This window comes from Larus michahellis, chromosome 1, assembly GCF_964199755.1.
Source record: "Larus michahellis chromosome 1, bLarMic1.1, whole genome shotgun sequence".
In the NCBI taxonomy this organism is placed as follows: Eukaryota; Metazoa; Chordata; class Aves; order Charadriiformes; family Laridae; genus Larus; species Larus michahellis.
Genome location: NC_133896.1, coordinates 37231839 through 37255927, shown reverse-complemented (window position 1 = coordinate 37255927; position 24089 = coordinate 37231839). Strand labels below are relative to the sequence as shown.

Sequence of the window (24089 nt, the reverse complement as noted above, 5' to 3'; positions counted from 1 at the left end):
GTCCGAAAGACAAACATAAACGTATGTGCAAAGAGATGGTGAATGCATGTAATTTAAAGCCTGCAACCTACGTTAGAAAAATGTGCTATTATAACAGAAAGTTACATCCATGGGAAAAAAATGGACTAGAGCTTGCAGGCTGAGAACCAAAGGCTTACACTGTTTTCTATGCAACGCAGGCTTCCTAATATTTATCTTTGCAGCAGTACTTCCCTAGATTACAAATATTTTTGTGCTAACAATTATTTCGCTGTAAACACGAATGTCTGCTTCCTTTTGGCACTGAATTAATTTAAAAGGTGCGATGGGGCAACTAGAATTAAATTGCTGGCCAGCCTGGTGAACAAAAAGCAATGTCTTGAGCAGCTAAATCTTTTAACAGGACTCTGTCCTGTCGACAGCTATTCTCTTCAGGGTTTGTCTCCACCAATGACACAGTCGTAACACAGGTAGCACCACAACAGGAATGTAAAACTGTTATTATAACAACACAGCAATGGGGGAGAGCCCATGATTATCAAGGAACAAGCAATGCACTGTGCGATACCATGGTCCTGCTCCTCTGGATCCTGCTGATGTTTTAATCTTTCCTAAGCGTGGTTTTGAAGTAACCGCTTTTGATTGCTGCTGAAAAGCTGCACTTGTTTTCCATGCTCTCTTGTGCCTTTATCTCTCAGTTTGGTCATGGGACCCCAAAGTTGGCCCCACTGTACTGAACTGGTGTGTCACCTGCATTTCACTACTTCACTTGTGCTCTAAATGAGAGACAGACAGACAGACTTCTTCAGCTTCCACTCTCGCTTCATACCTCTGGAAGAAGGAGCTCTTATAAAATACAGCTATACTGTCTTGGAAAAATAAAGTGCAATTTTGAGTTTGTTCACACCATTTAGCGGAGCCGTGTTGCAGAAAGACGGTGGGTTTAGCTCCACAGATCTTGTCAAGAGGAACAGGTTGTCTTGTAAAACTGTCAGTATTCCCTACTGCGAGTGCAGGCACGGGTATACGCCCCAGGGAGAAGACTGACTTCTCTCCTGTTCTCAGTTTTTCCCCGTTTCTGTGATGCCTGCCCACCCAACAGTCCCTCCTCTCCGAACAGACAGACTCTGCCTGCCCCTCCTCACCACAGCAAAGGGGAAGAGACAGGCAATCTGTCACTGACAGCTTGTCTATGTGACAAAGCAGACGGGTACAGGCAGAGTGGAACTATTGTTTACGTTGTTCTGCGTGCAACAGGACCAGTGTAGCCAGGTTTCCTATAGATACACCTTCCTGTTCCCCTTCCCTATGGCAGTCGTCCCAGCTCCTAACCAGTATCCCTTCTGACATCCTTTTTAAAAAAACTTCCTTCTCTGCTGTAGCTCTTTTCCTCCCCTTTCCCCCTCTCTGTCTCCTCCTCTTCCTCCTTCCACACATCGTCTGAGATGGACAAGGGGCAGCTTTTGTTTCTGCTTGTACTAAGCGCACGTGTGCTGGCTTCTCTGTCTGGGCTGCCTGCTGGCCAGACATGCAGTGAGCTCACGCTGCAGCTCTTCTCTACAGGCGCTGTTATTCTTAATCCTTCACCTCTAACTGGCTACTAATTGCTGGGAAAATGGTAGTTATTTAACAATTTTGACACCTCTTTCCCTCTGTTACATTTGCTTGAAACCGGGCAGAAGTTACTGGGAGGGACATCTGAAGGGTGGTGCAGCTGAAATACACGCCAGTCAAACACACCTTTACGAAACCTGGCTAAAAAGAATTGATATAACAGAGATGCCTCAAATTTTTCATGGATATCTATTGTACTCAGAACTGTCAGAGTATACGTGATTAATATTTATAGCTAACGACTATTGTTCGGAAGTTTCACTGTGGAGAACACTGTGTTTTTCACATGCATGTTTTTCAGTAGTTATAAATCATTTAGACGTAACAGCTTTTAAATTCATATCAAAATACAGCCCACTGAATGGCAAATATCCCTTAGTTGAAATATTTAAAGACATACTTTTGATAAGTTTAGCTTTTGCAGACAAAAGATAAAGAGTCGCTAAAAATGCAACATTATATCAGAAAACAATATGTGCTGACTGAAATAGTTTCTCTTTTGCCTTTCCTGTGACTGGACAAATGAGGAGAGAACAAGGAAACAGCTGGTTAAACACAGATGAATCATAGTGAAAAAGCACACAGACAGAGATTAAAAAAGCCGTCTTTGCTACACACCACCGGGACCGAAATCCTCTTCTTTCAAATAAGACACAATTAGGAAAGGAAGAAGGCCTCCCGCATGAAACACCTGTAAAACTTATTCCTATGAAAGGCACGGTAATGCAACAGACGTACCGTCTTCACTGGTATGGGGCTCTGTACTTGCATCCTGGTCCACTTCCTCTAATGTACCATGTTCGCTGTATGGGCTGTCACTGAAGGGAAACAAAAGGTCGAGCAGAGGGAGAAACCACAGCATGAAAAGGATGCTTCAGAGGGCATTAAACCCCAGTCCCTTTCTTCCCCAGTCCACTGGGGGTAACTGATGTCCTCCACACATACCCAAAATAAGTCCCGTCCCCCACCCTGAGATTATTTATTCTTACAATGTTGTAAAGCTATGTGCAACATAATTCTCATGACATGCTATGAATACACAATTACTGAAGAAGTCTACACACCTCCTTCAAACACCTTCAGATACTAAGAAGTTCCCAGAACCTTTGAATCCTTTCCCTTATGAAAAGGGTGTGTGTGTTGCTGAGGGGAAAGGAGCAGGGGGAAGGTATGATAAGCTGAAATTTGTTAAGATGGTTCACAGTCAGAAAGCCGGTTTCTGGCTGTGCGCTCTGCATAGTACACCTGGAATTCTGGCTGTCTCTGGCTGAACACAAGGGTAGCTTCCTCCACAAAATGTTGTAGGGAATCTCATCATAATTGCCTTTGCTTCATGTTTCTTACAGCTAATGCTTTCCCATGTGAACCTGAATGCTCTTCTCGTTTATCTTCATACTTTTATTGTGTGCAAAAGTCATTCTGTATCACGGGACTTATCCAGACAACCAGCCTAATGATTTTGTTAAGGAGATAGAAGGGTAATATTCTGACTTACCAGTAGTCATCTCCAGCCATGCATTTTTCATACACCGGGCCATCAAGTTCTTTAGCATCTGGAAAAATAGCCTCATGATGGATGATGATAGTTTTGATTATCTCATTCACGTGTGCCTGACAAGACACCTGGTCTTGTATGTCTGGAACAGGCATTAGGGTTGGCCCAAAACAAATAGCCAGGTTGTATGGATCCATCATGTTTTCATCGCTGTACTGTGAAAGGCTGTTATAACAGAAAAATCAAGAAAAATTGACTTTTCCACTGCGACTAACCTTATTCTGAAAACTGAAGAAACTTTATTTTCCATCACAACTTGGAGATTTCCTGTTCCCCTTGACACTTAATCCCACATAACGCAACAAATAAAAGAAGGGGATTTCATCAATAGGCTATACACGTTATAAAGTGAGTTTACAGCACATGTATGTATGTAGATGAATGTGTTCCTACGCTATTGTGTTTAGTGTACACTGACTTAATGGGCTAATGTAAAATGCATCAACTGCTGCTGCTTCTATCTCATCGGTGCTTATCCTTGGTGGCCCGAGTGGACTGGATCCAAAGTGCATCATGCTTATCATTTCTCATCAGACGCTGATGCACCTCTCCCATCAACTGGCTATATAACTTAGGCAGAGTGAGTTGTTTTCTGGAGGTTGGTAAGTTCCTGGATCTTGCAAAGGCTCCTGTGACTTCTGGTTTCTGTTTTTACCATATAACCTAAAATCCCTGAGTGCCTTGCCTTCTGCCCATGAACTCCTGTAGGGGTTTCATTTTGGAAGCAACCAAACAAAAGGCTTTAATTGTTCTTATTAACCAACTTCTGCAAGGCCTCTTTTCCTCCAGAAAATTCAACATTACTAGTTTTCAATTTTTATTTTAAACGAGAAGTTGCTCTTTATTCCCTTGTTAAAAATCATTGGCATTTTTGGTCAAAACGCTGGCTTTTGAGTGGTTCTGTGCAAGGCCAGTCAAACAGAACCTGAAGCACTGGGATACTTCAGTGTTGTTCTGCACTCTGAAGCAGCATATGAATTAGTAAGTCTGGTTGTGTTTAAATACAGCTTCATATTCCCTTTAGAAAGGGAATTTTAGAGAGTGTACATGTACAAACAATACAAATTGAAGAGGCAAATGACTTCTAAATGACTCCCTTCATAACTAGCTAGTAAAATTAATCATACTCTCCTCTTTCTTATGCTATGATTTGTTATCATATCCCGTGTGTTAATTGGAGACATCTTGTTCTACTGATTTATGAGGTGGTTCAGCCTGTATATGTGTACTAGAATGTGTAAAAAAGATTATCATCCTGAAACATGTGAAGTTCTGCTGGTGGCTAGTAACATGTGGTGCTCCTCAGGGCTCAGTACTGTTCAATATCTTCATGAATGGCCTAGACAACAGGATGAGGTGCACACAGCCAGCTTACAGATGATGCCACACTGTGGGGGACAGCAGATATGCTAAAGGGCAGGGTTACCATTTAGAAGGACCTTGACAAGACGGAGGAATGGATGAACAGGGATTTCATCAAGTTTAACAAGAATGAATGCAAAGTCATGCCAGTGGGATGAAATAATCCCATGTATTATTACAGTCTGGAGCTGACTGTTAGATATCACCTCCCAAGGAAAAGCACTGGGAAAAGCACTGGGAAAAGCACTTCTTGGGCAAGAAATTGGATGTAATTCAGCAGTGTGTCTTCCAGAGATGAAGGCTAGTTACATATGTGTCTGTATTAGGAAAAGCAAAGCCAGCAGGTCAAGGGAATTGATTATTCCCCTTCCACTTGGTGCTCATGAAGTCAAGACAAAGCCTTGAGCAACTTTATTTAACTTTTGAAGCTTTGAGCAGGTCGCTAGACGAGATGACGTCAAGCCATGAGGTCTGATGACCTCATGTGGCCAAGCAGGCCTAACTGCATGTGCAAAAAGCAGACCTGTATTTGCAGAAAGTCAAACTATGGGAATGTTTTGCACCAGGAGCAGTTTGGAGGCATATGAGATTTAGCCTGCTTTCTGAATTGCATTCCTGTGGAGAGCGCAGATGTAGCTAACGTGACCATGTAACCGGTACAATGTCACACAACTCTGGCCAATCTGTATGTCTAAGTAGAGGAGAAGCTGCGATATAAGCCTATGAGATATTTACACAGTGTGTCTATAGAGGGATGAATGTATGTTTTCAATGAATGGTTATTTTCATAAAAGTTTAGATCTCTGCCTCTCTTTTAAATATTGCTTGAAAGTGGTTCAGAAATTACTAGAAGAAAGGAAATGGGAACAGCTGTGAATACAGGTACACTCATAATCTGGCTGCAAGGACCCTGTTTCTATAGGAACAGAATGGATGGATGAAATGGGGAAGGTCACGAAGACAGAATGAATCAGCAGAGGGCAAATTTAGAAAAAAAAAAGAGGAAAAGGGCACTATGAAAACGGATATAACAGGAAACAGACAATATGGCAGCAGAAAGAGAAAAGCTAGAATCAGGGCAAAGTGCACAAGCAGCAAAATTTGCAGTGAAAATACTGGGGTCAGCAAAACTGGAGAGGGCTGTGAAGGACTAGAAGGAGAAACACAGCGCAATTGCCCAAGCTGTCTTTTATTTTCTCTTTGAGAATGAAGAATTTTTTCTGGGATGATAAAGACACGAACACCCCTTTCCCTTTCTCACACAACCCTCCTTGCAGCAGCTGCCCGTGTTTTGCAATGTGAGAACCAAGCTACTTTATATCAAAAGCATACACAGGGGATGTATGTTCTCTACACTGGTAGCCCTATTACCAGAAAATAGAAACAGCAACACGGTGTCTCACCCTGGCAGTGCCTAGCATCAAATAGGTAGCCTGTGCTGCTTGAATATACTGTTTATTTTTCCCATCAGGAGATTAAAATCAGCTTGAGATAAGGAAAAAAAAACATTCTACTTTTAAATTACCTAAATTATTTTTAATGTGGTTACAGTTTGTATTTGTTATTTTTCTTATCAGCTTATTTTGTTATCAGCTTTAATGCTGTATCCTGCGCTCCCCATTTCAAACACCACTTTAATCTGTTTTACTGCAACCTTGCTCAGTTTTGCACAACTGGAATTTTAGTTTGGATGGAAACTGGTGTTTTCCTTCTATTTTCATTGCCAATTAGAAGATAATATTTTGTGTTACGTGGAGCTTAAATATAAATTCTACACAGAATATGAGTAAACCCAAAGAACGTCAGTACCAGCAGAGGAAGGCAGATAAAGATACAGTATCTTGGGGAATGATAAAGCACTTACTGGTTGAGGAAGGCGAAGAGGTATCTCATCACTATAAGGACCGACCTGGGCAAAGTAAGGAGGAGTTTGCGGATGTGAAGAGCCCTCTCATAGAGATTGTCTATTCCTGCAAACAGAAGAAAGTATTTTAAGTTCCCTTTCATATGGTGGTCTAAAATAGCATTCAGTCAGTTTACTCAATTTACTTTGACTCTTTACCATCACATGTCCCTAAAAAAAATCTTCTCACTTTGGCCTATTAGAAAAATAAGATGTAAAAGTCCTTCTCCCTCTCATTAAAACCACACAGTTTAAAAGTAACATCTTTAAATATAAGAAGTCATAAATCTGCCTACGTCACACCCAGTGCCACTTGCCGAGCTAGACAGCTCACAAAACCACAATATCCATATATAAATCCAAGGCACCCAGGAGAGACGTTTGCCATCAGTTTCAAATACAGATTCATTCTCTTTATTTGAATGTTCATATCAGATATAATATTCCAATTGCTGAGCTTCTCTAATGAGTTTTCTTAATCAAATGTCCAGCTATGACCCTCTTAATGGCAAAGTAGGAGAAAGGCCTTATGTTTTACAGCGTGTAAGCAACAAACACAAAGATCACATCTATTTTCCCAAAATTCATCTGAAGCAGCAAAACAAGGTCAGCTTAATAAAAGCATCAGTTCTTAATGTCTTATAACAAGGATGTATTATCTTCTATGTTGGTCAGAAAGATTATGCGGCTCCAAGTGGTGTAGTGATGGGATAAAAGGATAAATTGTTTTTCAAAATAAGTAACATCTAAATTTTTTACTCAATGTGTTTTCTGTGTAAATGACACTGTTAGAAACAACCTAAAATTTCAGTAATGCTTTTTACATCAGCCTAGAAAAAAATGCTGCAATTTACACCATCTAGGGGGAATCTTATCAGACTACAGAAATACTGTCCAGTGGCACTGAAATGGATATTCAAAAATTTGGAAAAGAGAAACAGGAACTGATTCCAATAGCTGAAAAGCCATTTGTACCACAAAATGGGATATTTAACAGCGCGCGTTTAAAGTAATTACTTACATAAAAGCATGGTAACTGTAAACAGAATTCCTGGTGTTTATTCCTGCTCTTTGGTATGGCTGTTTCTACCAATCAGCATTTACTTGTAGATGCAAAATGTGTGCTGACTTAGGTTTCTTAGAAGAACAACCAGTATCCAGTAATCAGTATTTTGGTACCAAGACCTAAGCATAAGCAGAGCATGATGGCAGCGAGACTTCTGTTTACTACACAGACGTGCTGTACTTCATTAGGAAATGCCAGTGTGGTAAACTAAGGGGGAAAACCTGTTCCCACACTTGCATTTAGAGGAGATGCCACTGTCTCAACAGCACTAGCGTGACGAGGAAATGAAGATTTTGGGATGGGGTGAGGCTTGGCCCCGTGGGAGTTTCTGCAGAAGGAGAACAGCCCACCACTGCTTGCACGAAGGAAGCCCACTTGGATTGCGGTATTTACTGTGGGAGCGGCAAAGTGAAACTCCTGTGCGAGGTAAAATCCTGTTCCCTAGCAGAGTGGCTGAAGGCTGGAGCGGTGTCCCTGATAAGATGCCACAGAGATGGTGGCGAAAAAGACTGCTGACAAGTTGTATAATTTATAACCTAATGAGTTACACTGAACCCAAACGTTAGCTGAAGACCAGTTCAAGCCATTACACTTTCTCTAATGGAGTATGGGACTTGAAATTTATTTTTATGTTTCTGTTAAACCTGGACTGCATGAATCAAGAAGTATTCCTGGTTACTGGTTAAGAAATGGGAGTGCATGGCAGGGATGTGCTACGCCTGGGAACTCCTCACACAGTGAGGATCTGCAGGGCAACCACACTTCTCCTCTCCCTTTCCAGTGCATACCATACCTCGGAGATGCCAATGCATCTGCAAGACCCTCACTTCTGCACTGCAGTGCCACACTGCTGTTCTGCACAGCCCACAGACACCAGTTTCACCACAAGGCCTTTCTCCACCTGCCTAAACTAAGCAACACTCCAAAACTAAGTGGAAGGAGCCTGACCGTATCTTCAATTCCCCAAATTCCAACAAAGGCAGCTACTGTTAAAGCCAGCAGCACCTTGTGAGTCTCCAGCTCAGCCGACCTTCTCCCTGAGAAGCTTGTCTCCGAGCCTCTGTACACAGAGTTGTAGGTCTGGGTGGTTTTGAGCCTGCGTGCATGTGTGCACGTGGATTTTCTATGGAGTGGGACCGAGGGAGGAAGGTCCAAATGTGCTTTGGTTACATCTTTCAACACTCCCGCCTCAGCAGCGCTGCTGTGCAGTGCTGTGGCACAGCTCCTCTCCAGCTTTTCTGCCCTGCGTGCCGCATGTGGGAAGCTGGAGGGAAGTTGTGATGCAGCACCAAGACCTGTCTGCTGCATTAAAGCCTTTCCTGGCTAATGCCTTGTGCTGCAGACCTGCCTCTTCCAGCCAGTTCTGGAGACCAGCCCTGGACCAGGTCCAGTCATCGCCAAACGCAAATCAGACCCGAGAAATGCACTGGCCAGGCTCCCAGGTGGGTCCAGCAGCTCCTTCCAGCAGTGTGCTGCCTATCCGGGTGCAATAGCTCTGTCTAAACTAGTGAGCTAAACCAAGATGGGGCACAGTCTTGAACACTGGCAGGCAGCTACCCCAGGGTAGTTATCACACTCTCCAATGTGCTTGTCATCTGTGCCAACTACAACTCTTCCAAGCAGTTCCTAGACATGGTTCACAGGATGCATGAGCCAGGAACTGGTCCCAGTAGGTGGCACGGACAAGACAGAGTGGGTACAGAGGGTCTGGCTGTATGGCCATGTATTGAGCTATCCCAGCTGCCCTGCTAGGAGTGTGATCAGTACTAAGTTCTAGCACGTCGCCTCTGTACTGAAGCAGTTACAAGCTATACATGCTGGAATGAGGTGTGTGTATTTCCAATACCTTCCTGGTAACCCAGTCCCAGTTTCCATGAAAGCCCTTTTATTGAAAATCCAAACTACTGCCAAGTGGTAAATTGGTGTGCTTTCCACGTAACTTCAAAAGGCTTGTTTTATTTTCTCAGCACTGATTTGGTTTAAAGGAGATAGGTAATAATGTTATGTATTTACGTGCTGCTTTTAAATGAGGAGCCAAATTTCATAGTTGCTTCTGTGTATGCAGCGCGTGAGTGTTTGGGTATGTAGGAAAGAAGGAATGAATACAGAGTGATCTTTCTGCATCCAGACAGAAAGAATTTACAGCTCTGCTGCTTCCCATGCAGAGTGAAGAGAAATCATTGCTTCGCCTCCACCGGATTTTCTGAAGGGAGCCTTGGGGCAGAACTGCCATCCAGGCTGCAACCTGGCTGCTGCGAGGAAGCACTGGCAACCCCAACGCTGCAGAAAGCTGGTTGTGTCTCCCCTCTCACAGCACTTCTGTCAGAGACCCTCCTTTCATTGCTCTGATTTTCAAGAACTGTCATTAGCCCGACCTCAGCGCCCGGTGAGGTATTACCTGTTTCTCAGCTAAGAAAACTGAAGTACTGATATTACATGGCTTGTCCTAATAATGCAATTAGCCGCCAAGCAGCAACAGATATCAGGGGATTTCAAAACTGGATCATTACTCTAATGATATGATGAGAGTCACATCCCTGAACACAAGCAACAGGACAAGCCTCTGGCAAGGCCAAACACACTGAAAACGAACGTGTTTTATCTGACTGTGGAGCAAGGGAGGGAAGGGAGAACCTGTGTGAAGGACACATGAATATCAACCACAAATCAAGATGACCATCAGGTAAATATCACAAATAGAAATGGTTATTATTTTCTAGTTCCCTGTTCTCAGAGCAGAGCAAAACTTTTGGAGCTCTGGTTTGACACACCTGCCTTCCAGACCCATCTCAGCCACAGGGGTCAAACCCACAAGCAGGAGAGCTTCCTGCCAGCCAGACGAGAAGGTGTTTGGTGTGGGAACACTGTGCTCATGTCCAAGTGGAGCTATGGCACAGCCAGGAGCACAGGAGATATTTGTGGGGTGAAACAAGAGAAGGGGAAGAGGCCAGCTTCTGGGGCTTCATGACTATAGCGCTCTGTGGAAGAGTTGGGCACTATGCCCGGAACTATTAATGTATTTTTATCAGACAATAATGGAGCAAAGCACCCTAATAATGTAAGGAGCTTGGTTTTCTGTGTATCCATAAAATTATCTAGCATCTAAGCATCAGAGGTGTTTAGAATCTAAGGAGCCTCCACCAGCTCCTACAAAAAAAAGAAAAACAGAGAGCCTGGAGGACTCTCCAGATATCACTTAAGTTAAAGTCTCACACTTTGACTTCACCTTAATCACCTCTGAGAGATGTCTGTCTAACCTGTTCATAAAATCCTCCAAAGAGGCAGATCACAACCTCCACAAGAAAATTTGTTGAGAGCAATGTTGCATTGCTCTTGGAAAACATTTGTTCATTGATCTCTCACAGACTTCCTCTGCAAACGCTCCTTGTCCTTGAACTGGATGGATGAATCCAGCTGAGACTAATGTCATTGCATAAATGAAAGAATTACTTATCAGCTAGCTGCCTCTTTGTCAGCCACGGGCTAAGGACCGGTTCTCAATAGCATGAGATAGGCATAAATCCTAACTACTCAAGCCTTAAAAGGTATGATCTTCATCCTTCAAGAACACTGGAACCTGCTCTGGAGAGGTGGTGTCACCTTTGCGTACTGCAGAGACACACAGAATAAATGAATGTCCACTTTTCTCTTCCATGAGAAATAACATATTTTAACCACCTGGTGACTCACAATGAGGTTTTTGCAAAGGCAGACTCTAAAGTGAAACAGATCAGAAGTGAACAATCTGCCTCAGAAAAGTAAAGAAAACCTGAGAGGGGAGAGGACATAATTACTAACACAAGCCCACAAAAAAAAAACAAAACCCAAACCTAAATTATAAATGAAGACAGGGATACATTCATCCTAAATAACATTGAGAAAATGTAAATTGAAGTTTAATTAAGCAATAATCCTGAAGTAGTGGAGCATGTAAAAGGCAATAAATATTCAAATATATAAATGCAGTGCTTTGGTGATGGAGAACAAAAGACCTTTGCAAGACAGCAGTTGCTGGTGGTTCCGAAATATTTTGGGCCAACCGGACAGCTACATGCCTTTATCACTCTGGTTTAGTTTAAAAATGCTACAAAAGCACTGTACTTTTCCTGGCTGTGGTTCTACACAAGGTTTCTCCTGCACTGGTGGAGAGATATGGTTATCCAACGACGAGAAGACTCCACTTGGGAGCAGTCAGAGTTCAGAAACATGAGTTCTGTATTCATAGAATCATAGAGTGGTTTGGGTTGGAAGGGACCTTACAGATCATCTAGTTCCAACCCCCTGCCGTGGTCAGGGACACCTCCCACTAGACCAGGTTGCTCAAAGCCCCATCCACCCTAGTTGTGTCTTGTTCTACAATGCTCTGGTAACAGGCAGCCTCCATGGGCCATTCTCAGATGTAAAAAAAATGCAGACATTTTGGAAAGGGAAGATATTATTGAACAGAACGTGTGGAAGGAGAAACCTAGTGTCAGCAATGAATGAATTGCGCTACACTAACAGCTGCTGCTGTGCAAGCTAAGCATATTTCACCGGCAAGGGTAGCACAAAGGAGGAAGAAGAACGCGAACAATAGTAACGTAAGCTATCCCTCTCCTTTAGGACCACTGCTTTGAAGGATAAAATCCAATGTGGTATCTCTGTGTGGGGGTCACTCACTACTTCCACTTGGAGTGGCGCCTACTAGTAACAGAGTGAATGCCTAATGCGTGTTTTACACACCCGCTGAACGTCAAATGGGATTGAGTTACACTTGCAGATGTAATTTTTATGGTCAATTTGCAGCTGACAAGTAATCTACATGAATATGTATTAGTGCTGAACTTAACAATTTGTGCATCCTTCCACTTTGGTAGATGGGTGCAATCCAACTCAAAGATATGTGTACATTAACTCAGCAGTGCCACTTACAGCTCGTTCACATCTATTTAAGAAGGCACTACAGGAGGACAAACACAACGGTCTCCACTGCCACTTAGGGAAAGAAACAGTTGTCATTTTACTGAAACTTTTTCAGGAAGAGTTGACAATTCAGAATATAGGTTTTTTACTTTTTAAGTAATGGGCAATAGTCTGGAAAAGCAATAAAATAATTTCCTTTCATAACATTTATGCCTGTAGGTAAACAGGCACTGCTGGCAGCAAGGGACTGAAATGATGAAAATCGGAAGGAAAAAAGATGTAAGTCTTCATCCATCCTGGCGTCTTAGTATGTCAAATTTAAGGCAAGGGAGATGAAACAAAGAAGAATTATAATGGCCTGAGCAGAAGCTAAGCGGTCGGGGGAGCTGAGATGTGTCTGCTACTGCGCTGCACAGCTATGTGTGTAAAAGTGAACTGTAATTCACGTGTATAAGAACTCACAGCAGGAGAGGAACTGCAGTCCCCCGGCAGTGAAGGTGGATTATGGCCAGCCCTAAGCACGGCTTCAGTACCCTCTGCCTCCATGTAACTCCTGTCACAAATATTTCGCTTGTGTTTGGCCCAATCTGTTTCTAGAAAGGGGCAGAAAAGAAGTGTAGAGCAACACTTCCCCCCCACCACCCCACCCCTTATTCTGTCCTCTGGATTGCTGAGTGCTGCTGGGAGCAACAGTAGCCGCTCCCCTTGCTGAGAATGCAGATTTATGGCCCATAATCAGATGGATTCTTTACGTTCTGTCCTACCTTTCATGCTTGCTCTGGAGAAGTCATAACTTGGCCCAGATTTTATCTAAACCAGTTCATAAGCCCAAACAGCACAACGTTGTTCTCATGAGTCTAATTAATACAAATTGCCCTAAAAGTCACAGTCATTTTGCACTGTTTCCACTGTATTTGCAAAAGGGAAAGCATTAAATCACAACGCTCTATTTCATTTGGAAATATATGCATAAATGCAAAGGAATTCCTCAGTGGCTGTTCTGAGGAAAGGTTCATTTTGCAGCTGTAGCCTCAATTATGCTTGACATCCATAACTAAGTACTTCAGTTTCAAGGGGTTTTTCACTGGCAACATTACATTTCCATATAAAATGTGTGACATTCTGCCCTTTTACAGTTTTATGTGAACATCAACTTTATGAATTTGCTTTCTCCCTCCCCTCTTTTACAACAATTTCTGCCAACGATTAAAAAAACCACAGTGACATATATCTTGAAAAACTATTTGAAAATAACTTAATGTTTGTTCCTTTCCTCACTGTTTATCAGGCAGTGAATGCTATACGAATTAAGAGTATTTAAACCCTCTTAATTAAAAATGTGAAAGCTTTCTGGACTTTACATATCAACTGTGATCTAAAGAAGTTACAGTAACGTGTGTGTTCTCACAGAGGAAAGGGAGTCTGACCCTGCTCCCATTAACATGAAGACCAACATACTCAATATGTGAGGCCACATGAGCACAGAAAAAGAAACTAATGGAACTACGACAGGTTCAAAGTCTAAAGTGGGAAAAAATCTTGCCTAGACTGCCTTTTTGCAAGATATACAAAGTGTTAAGGTTAAAATGTAGCAATGGAAAGGGTCTTTGAGACAGTTAGTTTTTGATAGGATGTGCCACATAGGTGCTATTTAAACTAAACCGTGACAGGTAGTATATTCTGAAAGGCTTGTTGTTTTTTTTTTTAAAATAAAACCACAACATCTTATTCCCTGCAAGCCATCTTATCCCAGGAAGTAGTGGACCACTTAACGAAGCGCGTAGACTAGGTACACAGCTGTAAAAACACTCCACCTCAGGCTTCTGAGACAATCAGAAGATGCAGACACATCGTTCCCAGCATGTGGTTCTGGGGCTGGCTGTGGGTGCAAGGCACAAGAGCTGTTTCTTTCTCTCCTCACACTGCATTCAAACCCCCCACTGCGACAACACAAAGTAAACCCACCCCAATGTGCTCAAAGATAAAAGCCCTTTTGTCCTGGTGTGTTCCAAACTTACCTCTCCTCCCTCCACTGAAGGAAGGCATCGACATGCCATTTCAGAGTGCCCTAAAGATAACCTTGTGGAAACCAAACCAAACAACAACAAAATCCTCCTCCCCTGGCTGCCTCCAAAACCTGCCAGGAACAGATCTGAGACACTTACAACACATTATCAGGCAGAAAACCCAATGCTTTCTTCTGTAACAGCAACCGCAGAAGCCAAATCTAGCAAAACTACTCAGTCATTACACCTCATTTTGACAAGCTGTCGTAGAGATGATAATCCAGACTTATGACAGCCTCAGAGAACAGCTAGTCTAAACCAGGATCAGATGGCAACACCTCTTTCCCAGTAACTGTCCCATTTAAAAATGTGGCTGGGAAAAGCAGTGACTTTGTTCCAGGCTATTGACTCCTACTGATTTCAGCTCTGCTGGATGATACTATTATTTAGAAAACCCAGGTTGTCAATTCTTTCCCAAGAAAATAATCCACTGCCTGCTTTGAACACGCACAGTTGGACATCCTCTGAGGAAACTGAGGCCTAAGGCTAGGGATCTAGTATTCACTGCCATTTTTCTTGATGTTCTTATTAACAGAAAACTATTTTGGGATAACTGAATTGGATCCCCCTCAGAGAGTGATGCTCTGAGAGGTTGGTGACTCTCTCCCGCCTGTGCAGGTGCCGCGTACACATACTCAGTCCATTGAACTTCTGCCCCTTTTTACAAATTGCCTATCCTGCCTTCAAAAGCTTCAACGGTGAACGGAAACTTTTTGAAATCACCCAGGTTCCTCTTCTTGGAACACAGAAGAACACTGGTTGCTTTGGGCGAATATTTTTTGCATCTCCTAAGCACTCACGTGTATCATCTCTGTAAGCCACAACCTCGTTCTTGATATTTTACAATTCTATTCAAAGCTCTTTAACACAGCTGAGTGCAATACCATCTCCACATATAAGAACCACCATTTCTATTTTTCTTTATGCCTAGTCAAAATAATAAAGTCGTAAAGAGATCCAATGGGCAGAATCTGACAGCAGAAATTTTGAAAAGGAAATCTGGTACAAATGTTTAACGACGGAAGTGATTAATCATTTGAACAGCTTATCCAAGAATGTGGTAGATTTTCTGTCAACTGAAGCCATTAAATCAATAAATTTTTCCAGCAGACATGCTTTAATTCATCCAGAAGTTATGGAAATCAGCACAGGTTTATTAGGTAAAGTTCCATCATCCCTGTCATGCAGAAAATCACTCAGTCAAAATGACCCCTTTTTAGATTTCAATTTCTATGACTCGCAGACATTTTCTGGGCTGTGGCGCTGCAGTTAGCTAAAGCTGAACTCAGGCAGAACCAAGATTATGCTTCCTAAAGAGACCTTGTCCCCCTCGGCATCCCCCTTGCGTGGGATCAGACTGTTAAACTGCGGCTTTGAGGTCCTGCAGGACTCCTCAGTACCACCGAGTCTGTAAATAGCAACAGCTGCAGAAAATCCCGCAAAAAACCCAAACCAAAATATTGCTCACTGATCTGGTCACAGGGATCCAGGTATCCGTAGCCTGCAGGCTGAATTACTGCAATCCTCCCTATCTGGGAAGGAAACCACACAAGTTGGGCTCCCCCGGCCGGGAGCAGAAAAGCCCATCTGCTGGCCAGCCCAGGACACTGCGTACACATCCATCTGCGGTCCTGACTGCTGGGCTCAGACCCTTTTGCCAAAATAACACAGTTCGGAGAGATCCTGCCCTAATTAATAACCCCAAAGGACTGGCCCTCGTTACCTGTGAAACTGCCTCTCTCTCCATTCATCTAAAGCAGGCGAGTTACAAAGGAAGGGTTGAAAGGAGGAAATTCTCCCACAAAGCTAGCACCTCTGACCGCTTCTAATGGACCCACAGGGAACAGTAAGCCTACTGATGGTTGGCTTGGCCTCACCTCTCCTCAACATCTGCAGGGATCTGGGAACTAGAAGGGGTTTTCTGCGTGCCAGAGCAATTCACTCATCCACTGAGAACTTCCTAAATTACTACAACCTCTCTGTGTCTGGCTATGAACACCAGCAGTGCACAGATGCACACAACGCTCCTCCTGGGCATCCCATTACAGCGTGGTCATGCTTTTGTGTTGGAAGGCAGACTGAGCGCTTCTGCAGACAACCAGGACTCATCTGCTCCCCTCCATTCCTGCACTGAAGGGTTTTCCTGGTTGGATCGGGGGTTTTAAGCTGAGCACAATAAAGGACAAGAACCACACGATATCGAGCAGTTGGTTACTTATTCACCAGCGCCGACTCCAAGCTGCGGGGCATGAAAACCTTTGTGGAAAGTATCATACTCTGTTTGCACAGTCATGACTTCATCCTCTTCTGTCTGCCCCAGTGCACAGAGGAAAATAATAATGCATTTAAATTTAACTACCTCTTGTATACAGGAAGATATTCTTCCTGCCCTATTAAACAGAGAGTTGTAGCGTACATTAATCCCACTGGAAAAAAGGAACAACCACAGCTGCAAGTATGACTAATAACTGACCCAGACTGTTACAGATGGCAAACAAATTGTCTCAGGAAAATCTGTGAAGTTAGCTCTTTTTTTCAGGCTGCTACTGTATATATGAAAATAAAATTCTATTGAGAAAGAAATAGAGATTTCTACTTACTGATACAAGAAATAAGATCATTAAATCTTTCCTTAGGAAAGACAGGATTTTCCAGCCCTCGGAAATAGAGCTTCAGTACTCCAGCAACTGAGTTAATGTCATGGTTACTTTGGTCATCTGCCAAAGGATTTTCACCTTAAAAAGTAAATAAAGTGAATGAAACACACATGCAGGAGCATTCTTGCATGCAACATTTTTAGAAGTGAGTGACATTTTGGGGGTTTTTTGTTTTTAGTGTGTGGGAGGTGGCAATGCAAGCATTCAAGTAAGATAATAAACACCGATTTAGAAATCCCAGGCTATGGCTAAACTAAAAAGCACAGCCTAAATGAAGCTTCCTTTAAATTACATCACCTAGCGATCTCTTAGGTCCTGAACTTCCAACTAAGTACTTATGGACGTGCTATGATTCACAGATAGTAAAATAAAAAAGCCAAATGTTCTTATTGGATAGGGTTTCTCAGACTGTTCCTTGGGAGCTTACATAAAGCAAATATAGATAGACAATTATTTGAAATGGAAATCTGTCCTCATTCTGAAAAACTAAAACATTCAGAAACATGTGCAATCATTTTGTGAAAACACTGTATGTGAATTGAAACCCTAAAGGCCATGACTGAATATGTGCAATTTTAAAGACTTAATCTTTATTTTGAAACACTTTAAAATGTGTGTATCTTCCAGAGTAACACTAATTAGGAGAAGCAGCAATAAGGCAGATTTAAAAGGTGGAAAATAGGAGGATGTGGCTTCAGTTATCATGTAAAAACAGCTACTTCACGTATCTTGTCAAAGACAAGATCAGGTTTAACAAGATATATAACTAATCCTGGGGAGAAAAATACCGTGCATATTATTTCATGCTTTTAGTCACAAGACTTATTGCTCCAAGGGTTTTCTCATTCACAGATGATCTGCAAAAGATTTTCCCGCAAATTAAAAAAACCAGCTTCTAAAACCCAAGAAAAGAGAATGTAAGATTTAAAAAAAAAATGTAACTAGTATTGTTTTAACACAATTAGGGGATTGCTGGATCCTGGCTCCCCTAGCGGAGCAATCCTAGGCTGGGTGTTGCAAGCCACTCGTGTTTAAAAAGCTGTTTTCACTTCCTGGTGTCTTTCCCATAATTCCTCCTCTGGGGCTGAAGTTTCCTTCGGGAATGAAAACAGTGGTTGAAAATGGAGTGACCCTTTCACGACCTATATTCTCACTGGTTGTGACGCCCCTTTGGCAGAGGTACCAGAAAGCTGAGCGCCCGTATTCCAGAAGATCAAGTAACAGCGTTCTCAAATTGCATTAAGTAGTCTCTTGAATCTAATTAAAAAACATAACCTTTCCTTTCTGAGGATCTTCAAAATAAAATATAGACAAACTATTATTTGCAGTTTATCATTCACAAAAGACTAAAGCTTACAGTTCATTCAAGAGTGATCTGCCTTGTCTAAACAAAATGAAAAACGAGCTCAAGCTTCTAGGACATAACAGGGGAAAAACATGCACGTGTCATCGTTACACTTTAAGCATATGATGATGCAAAGCTTTAGATGGAGTACATAAAGTGCATACAAACTGCTTAAATAGCCAAGAAAATAATTAGAATTTAAAAGATTTTTAAATGTCAGCTATTAAGGTGCTCAAATAAATGAAAATGCAATTACCTCTCTCAAATGAATTTTTAATATCATTGACTTCCACCTGGGAACCAGACACTCTAAAAATTCCTTGATGCTGAAGACCTGCAGCAAAGATGGGAGACAGTGGTGAGAAATGAATCTAGTTTTTAAAACACTTTTAATCTCTACTTTAGAAACAAAGCTGTGGTGGTAAATGCATTAAGCAAAAGATACACAAAAAAGTATGGGCAATAACGAAATGACGTGACATGTTTCAGAGCTTACCATATAAATTGATAAATCTGATACAGCTTTCCACAATGAGAGGAATGACTTGTCCTGAATCCTGGAAAACAAGAGCAGAAAGAGTGAACTGCAGACCAGAAAGAGGAAACCTCCCTACTCTGGATTGAATGTGAAAATACATTTTCTTGGTCAATCCAGATGGATGTACAGTGCTGGCAAAAAAACACATAAGAAAACATATGATTTCTAATAGAGCTCTCTTCCCATTTAGGGAGGGAGGAAAGAAATAGGTGAAGAGAAAAGATTATGGTTCTTCATTAAAATAATTGAATTGGGAAATTCAGAGACTTCATTCTCTACCTCTACCACTGTATCTGGCTAACACTGTATGTGACATCTAAGCTCATGCATGTGTTTTAGATTTTTGAAGCAAAATGAGTTAAAGCAGTGAATTTGCCTTTTAAAATGTTTATTATTAAGAATAATGACTCATTTTGAAGATGACCTCTCTGCATCCATTTAACTTACCTTTTTTTTCCTGGTAGAAAAAATCCTACATGGACCTAATTACACAGGACCTAACTCCTTGAGGTGCGCTTTTTTTTTTGTGGTAAAAAATGTTGGTCACAAACAGTTGACAAGGCCTCTTCTGGACCTCCTGGACTATCAGAAAAGTTCATGTAGAAGAGCCACCAAATGACATTGCATGGGGTATACCACGTGTCTCCCCTCCTGATCTGAACACTCCTCCGTGTTCTGCTGATTGGCGTGTCCTAACATAGGGTAGATGGTGGCTTGGCGTGTTGTTTCAGGCTGCACTAACTTGCCGGTAATAGACTGGGTGGTGAACTGCAGCCGCTTTGAGCTGAGCACGTGGTTCAGCTGCCTCTTCTGAAGGCACAAAGGTATTGGGAAAGGGAGGTCACAGCCTACACCTCCCCACTTGCAACTGGCAGAGCTCAGGAATCAAAGCTCCTGGTCTCAGCCATGATACAGCAGCAGGTCTATAGCTGTATCTTCAGTTAAGTAGAGGTGTTTTACTAAAGGAGACAAAAATGCTTGTGATGGTAGGGGGAGAAGATGACTATACACTAATTTTCAGAGAGTTATTTGTCTTTTTCTTTTAAGCTGCTGATTTCCAAAAGAACTGTCACAGTCCTCCGTCTGTGTGTTTCTAAAAAATGGATGTTTTACCCCAAGCACATTAATGACTACAAGTCATCGAATAACTATTAAAGACACAAATCATATGATTAAAAATTATTTAGAAAAGTTGGTGCTTATGCTGGAAAAATTGCTGTTTCATAAATAATAGGTACCTTTGAAATTCTTGTCTTGGAAGCTATAATTTTTCTTTCCAAATGAATTTCAAATATGTAAGCGCTCAGAGAATTGACTAATTCACTTGAAAGTTTAATATAAAACCAGTCTGTATTGCAAAACCATGAATTCAAAAACACCCTGTAACTCAGAATACACATTTCCTCTTACAAACTAGTCCTACATTTTCATGCTAAATTACACTAATGGGAAGTTTATGAATTAAGTCCAAGTAGAAGAAAAGCCAACTACTAAAAAAAGTCTGAAAAATAACACACAGTGAAGCAATGAAACAATGCACTTCCTGAGATAACCTAACCCCTGATCTTCTGTGTGCTCCATGTCGTTTTAGTGGGGCTTACAAAAGACTGTACCACAAATTATGCTATTTAAATTGCGACTTGTTTGTCTTTTAATTTAAAACTAGCAAAGACTGGCTAGCCAAGAATCAGTAATGACTGGGTGAGCATTTTCTGTTTTGAGTTGTGTCATGATTCAGTAACAGCTGAATAAAAAAATCCCCATGGAACAGGTCAGCTGCTAAAACCAGGAATACCATCATCTTCATCAACACTGAGCAGCCTGGCCCTCCAAAAAAGCAGAGTATTAGAAAACATGCACAACATGCACCCGTATCTCCTGTTAGTACACCGGTTCATGCAAAGAATATAAAGCCTCCGAAAAGATAGTGTTTGCAGTAAGAAATTACAAAAAAATAAATTACTTTCATACCTGGTTTTGGAGAATCTGTCCAGAACCATGCACACCTTTGTAGTTAAGTAATTCCCTGAAATAATCTAAACTAACAGCTTTGGATTTTGGATCTAATGACAGGGAAGTAATTTGAAGTAACAATCTGTGTTGGTGAAATGTCAAGAACAGTGACCCTACCGCTGCTGTGAATTTAATCTGATGTGTGTAGTCAGTGAATGTATGTTTGGGACTAATTATCACTTCTTATGATGCAAAAATGTAACGAGAAGCAATTTGGTGCAATACTGTATTTCACTAGCCGTAACCCTTTTGTGCCTGCCAAAATGACTCACCCCTATCAGGAATGATATAGTCTTTGGGCAGCGATGCTTTCCTAGGTCAGCTCCCACATTGGCAAATCTGTCATAATGCTACAGCTTTCTTTTCCTCTTTCCTTTTGAAAGACAAACTATCTAGGAATCTCCACTTGCAAGTAAGCCCTGTCACCCACACTGCCATGTAGTGCAACCCTGTTCTCTGTGAGGGGAAATAATGGGGTACCACTTCTCCTGATTTGTTCTCTGCTTCTCTAATCCAGGGGCTTTTTGTTGTGGGAGTTTCTGCTTCTTTGCTTACTTTCATCGTTGAGCAAGAAACTGTTCATGATATTCACCTCTTGCATCCTGTGATGATTCCCTGAAAGTCTTTGCACCTCACAGCACCGACTGCGTAATAATAATAATAGTTTTCCCTATAGTTGTACTGAGGGTTGCTGAAAGCTCCATTCAAAGACAGCTAAACTGGTATGGTGCCACTGAGCACAGAATTTGTTCTGCAAAATATTCTGCCGCTAGCCATATTGCACAGGAAGAAAAAAAATAAATCCCTCTAACATTCAAACCCAGTTCCCAGAGCTTGCAGTCAGGAATTTCGTTCACTGTGTTTATAAATGTATTGTTACATATTTTTTGAAGTTTTCTTTCCTTTAGCTCTGTCAGCCAGTGTCCAGAGGCACTAATTAACTGTGATGAGCAGATGCTTCTTAATGAATAAGGGAATACCCATCATTTAAGACTACGATCACTCCAGAGTTGTGCTCTGGTTCAGTTTTGCCTGCCGTACTCATACACTTATTTCTTAATGCAAACTCCTCCCTCCGGGTCTTTGAAAGAACTAGTTTTGAGCCAGGTGTGAATGCAACCCGAGAGCGAGGCAGAGATGGTTCTCTTGTCACCAGAACTATACCTGATGTCTCGTGTGAGAGTTCCTTCGGCCTCGGCTAGAAGCATTATTAGAAATAAAAGTACAAGAAAGAAGAAGATAGTAAATACAGCAAAGACACAAGATCCAGAATAGCGGTGATCACAATTTCACACAATATAATAAATTCCTAAAGTCATAGGAAATCAAAAGCTGGATATCAAACCCAGGGCAATGCTGCTTCTCCACAGACTTTGAATACTGAATGTAACGAAAATGGCAAACAGGAAATTGTGGTAAGTCGTGGGATGCACTACATCCTATCTTCTACATGATGCTACGTTTCCTAACAAAACCAGGCTGACAATACTGCCCCTACTTGATTAACAAAATCGTAAGGACGTTAACATGAGAAATGAATCCCCCTCTTTCCCTCTGACTTCAGGAAGTATTATATTGATCAACCGGGAAAGAAAAGAGCCCCAGGAAAGACTTAAACATAATGATCTGCCTCAGCTCACGTGAGGTGGTGACCATTATCATTAGAAGTGTCGAGATCAGCCACTGGGGTGGCTGGTGCCAGTACCTTGATGAATGACTCCAAATCACCATTAAACAACTTAGCACTATACTGTGATCGGGGTCTGGGCTTCCTGTGTTTCTGGGGCTTAGGGGGAAGATTTGGAGGCCTAAGGGAAGGGAATATGATTACTGAGCAAGGTAGAATTAAGTCACACAATAAAACGAAATGTCTGTAAGCTCACAGCAAAACAACAGAACATTGTAAGGGGAGACATAAACACAGTACTTAGCAAATAAAGAGGTTCCATCAAATGTAACTGTAACATAGTGACTAAAGAGTGGAGAACTCCCCCATTAAAAATGCATTACTTATGGATAAATATTGACATTCTTTATGAATCCCTGCTTTGCAGTTTTACCATATACATTTATTCCAAACACTGCACAATTGGAATGGCCTTTTTTTGTTGCGGTCATGCATGAAATGTGTAGCAACCACTGGAATTCATCCTGCCAGCCGTGGCAGAACACAGGCCACTTGAAGCACCTCTTATCAAGCAGAAAAGTTGCTTCATGCTGGAGAAGTTTCAAATGCAAATTAAAGCTGCTCAGCAGACTCCTAAGATGCTTCAAAACCAAACCGTTTGCATTTTCAACTAGAGCCAGGAAGATTAAACAGCTTTAGCCTTCCACATCCAACCATCAACATCTTCATACAGGAAAAGAAACACCTTGCAAATTAGCTAAAGGAATTAAAAGAATAACATCATCTTGAAACAAATAAACAAAAGCAGCATAAAGCACAAAAAGAAAAGGAAGAACACACAAAACTTTGGTCTGCAAAACGTTTACCTAGTATGTTACACATGTGATGACTACAACTGAAAGAGATTACAGGAAACAAATATTGTTCTCTAGGTCACAATTTTGTAAATGTCAGGGCATTCTGTGTGCCAACAGCTTCCCTAATTCCCCTGCACCAGCAGTCCAGTGTTTCTAGGGGTTTTTCCGGAATTAGCAAAAAATGAAATGTTTTTGGGTAAACAGTGAGGAACAATAATGCATCAAACATTAAGTGGTGGAATTTTGATCTGTTTGGGTACTACCTGCTACTATAAACTCATCTTTAAAGATATCCTCTTTCCTTCTACAAGTTAACTTTGACCTTGAAGAACATTTCCATTTGCATGTCTTAAGAGTCTGGAAACTTAACCTTGGGGCAAGAGGCAGGTCCCAGCTGGTGCCGGGGAACTGGTGCCAAGGACGGGACTGGCAGGCCCTGCTCCCTCAGTTTCCTTCTCTAAGTGACCAGCTGTGAGAAGACAGGATGTGAGACAGCTTCAAGCTGGTCCCCCACTTTACTAAGGTAAAATCATTGCTTAAATCCATCATCTTCTTTCAGCTGCTTACAGAGGAGGGAATTTAGGATGATGTGAGCCTGATGAGTC

The 24089-nt window shown here is 41.8% G+C and overlaps 1 protein-coding gene across 3 annotated transcripts in view; it reads right to left on the bottom strand.

Moving 5' to 3' along the window:
- SRGAP1 (SLIT-ROBO Rho GTPase activating protein 1) overlaps window positions 1-24089 on the bottom strand; it is a 149443-nt gene that overhangs the window by 11415 nt on the left and 113939 nt on the right. The window contains exons 12-18 of one of the 3 annotated variants that reach the window (XR_012585183.1): window positions 22165-22808; window positions 18946-19006; window positions 18706-18783; window positions 17048-17182; window positions 6375-6480; window positions 3089-3313; window positions 2332-2411 (exon numbers count right to left, since the gene is read on the bottom strand). Coding sequence is in view for 2 of the 3 variants with exons in the window: in XM_074572168.1 (XP_074428269.1) it covers window positions 2332-2411; window positions 3089-3313; window positions 6375-6480; window positions 17048-17182; window positions 18706-18783; window positions 18946-19006; window positions 22706-22808 (788 nt within the window). In the remaining variant the exon portion in view is untranslated. The remainder of the gene's footprint in view (window positions 1-2331; window positions 2412-3088; window positions 3314-6374; window positions 6481-17047; window positions 17183-18705; window positions 18784-18945; window positions 19007-22164; window positions 22809-24089) is intronic. The other 2 variants (XM_074572168.1, XM_074572178.1) reach the window with 2 other exon arrangements.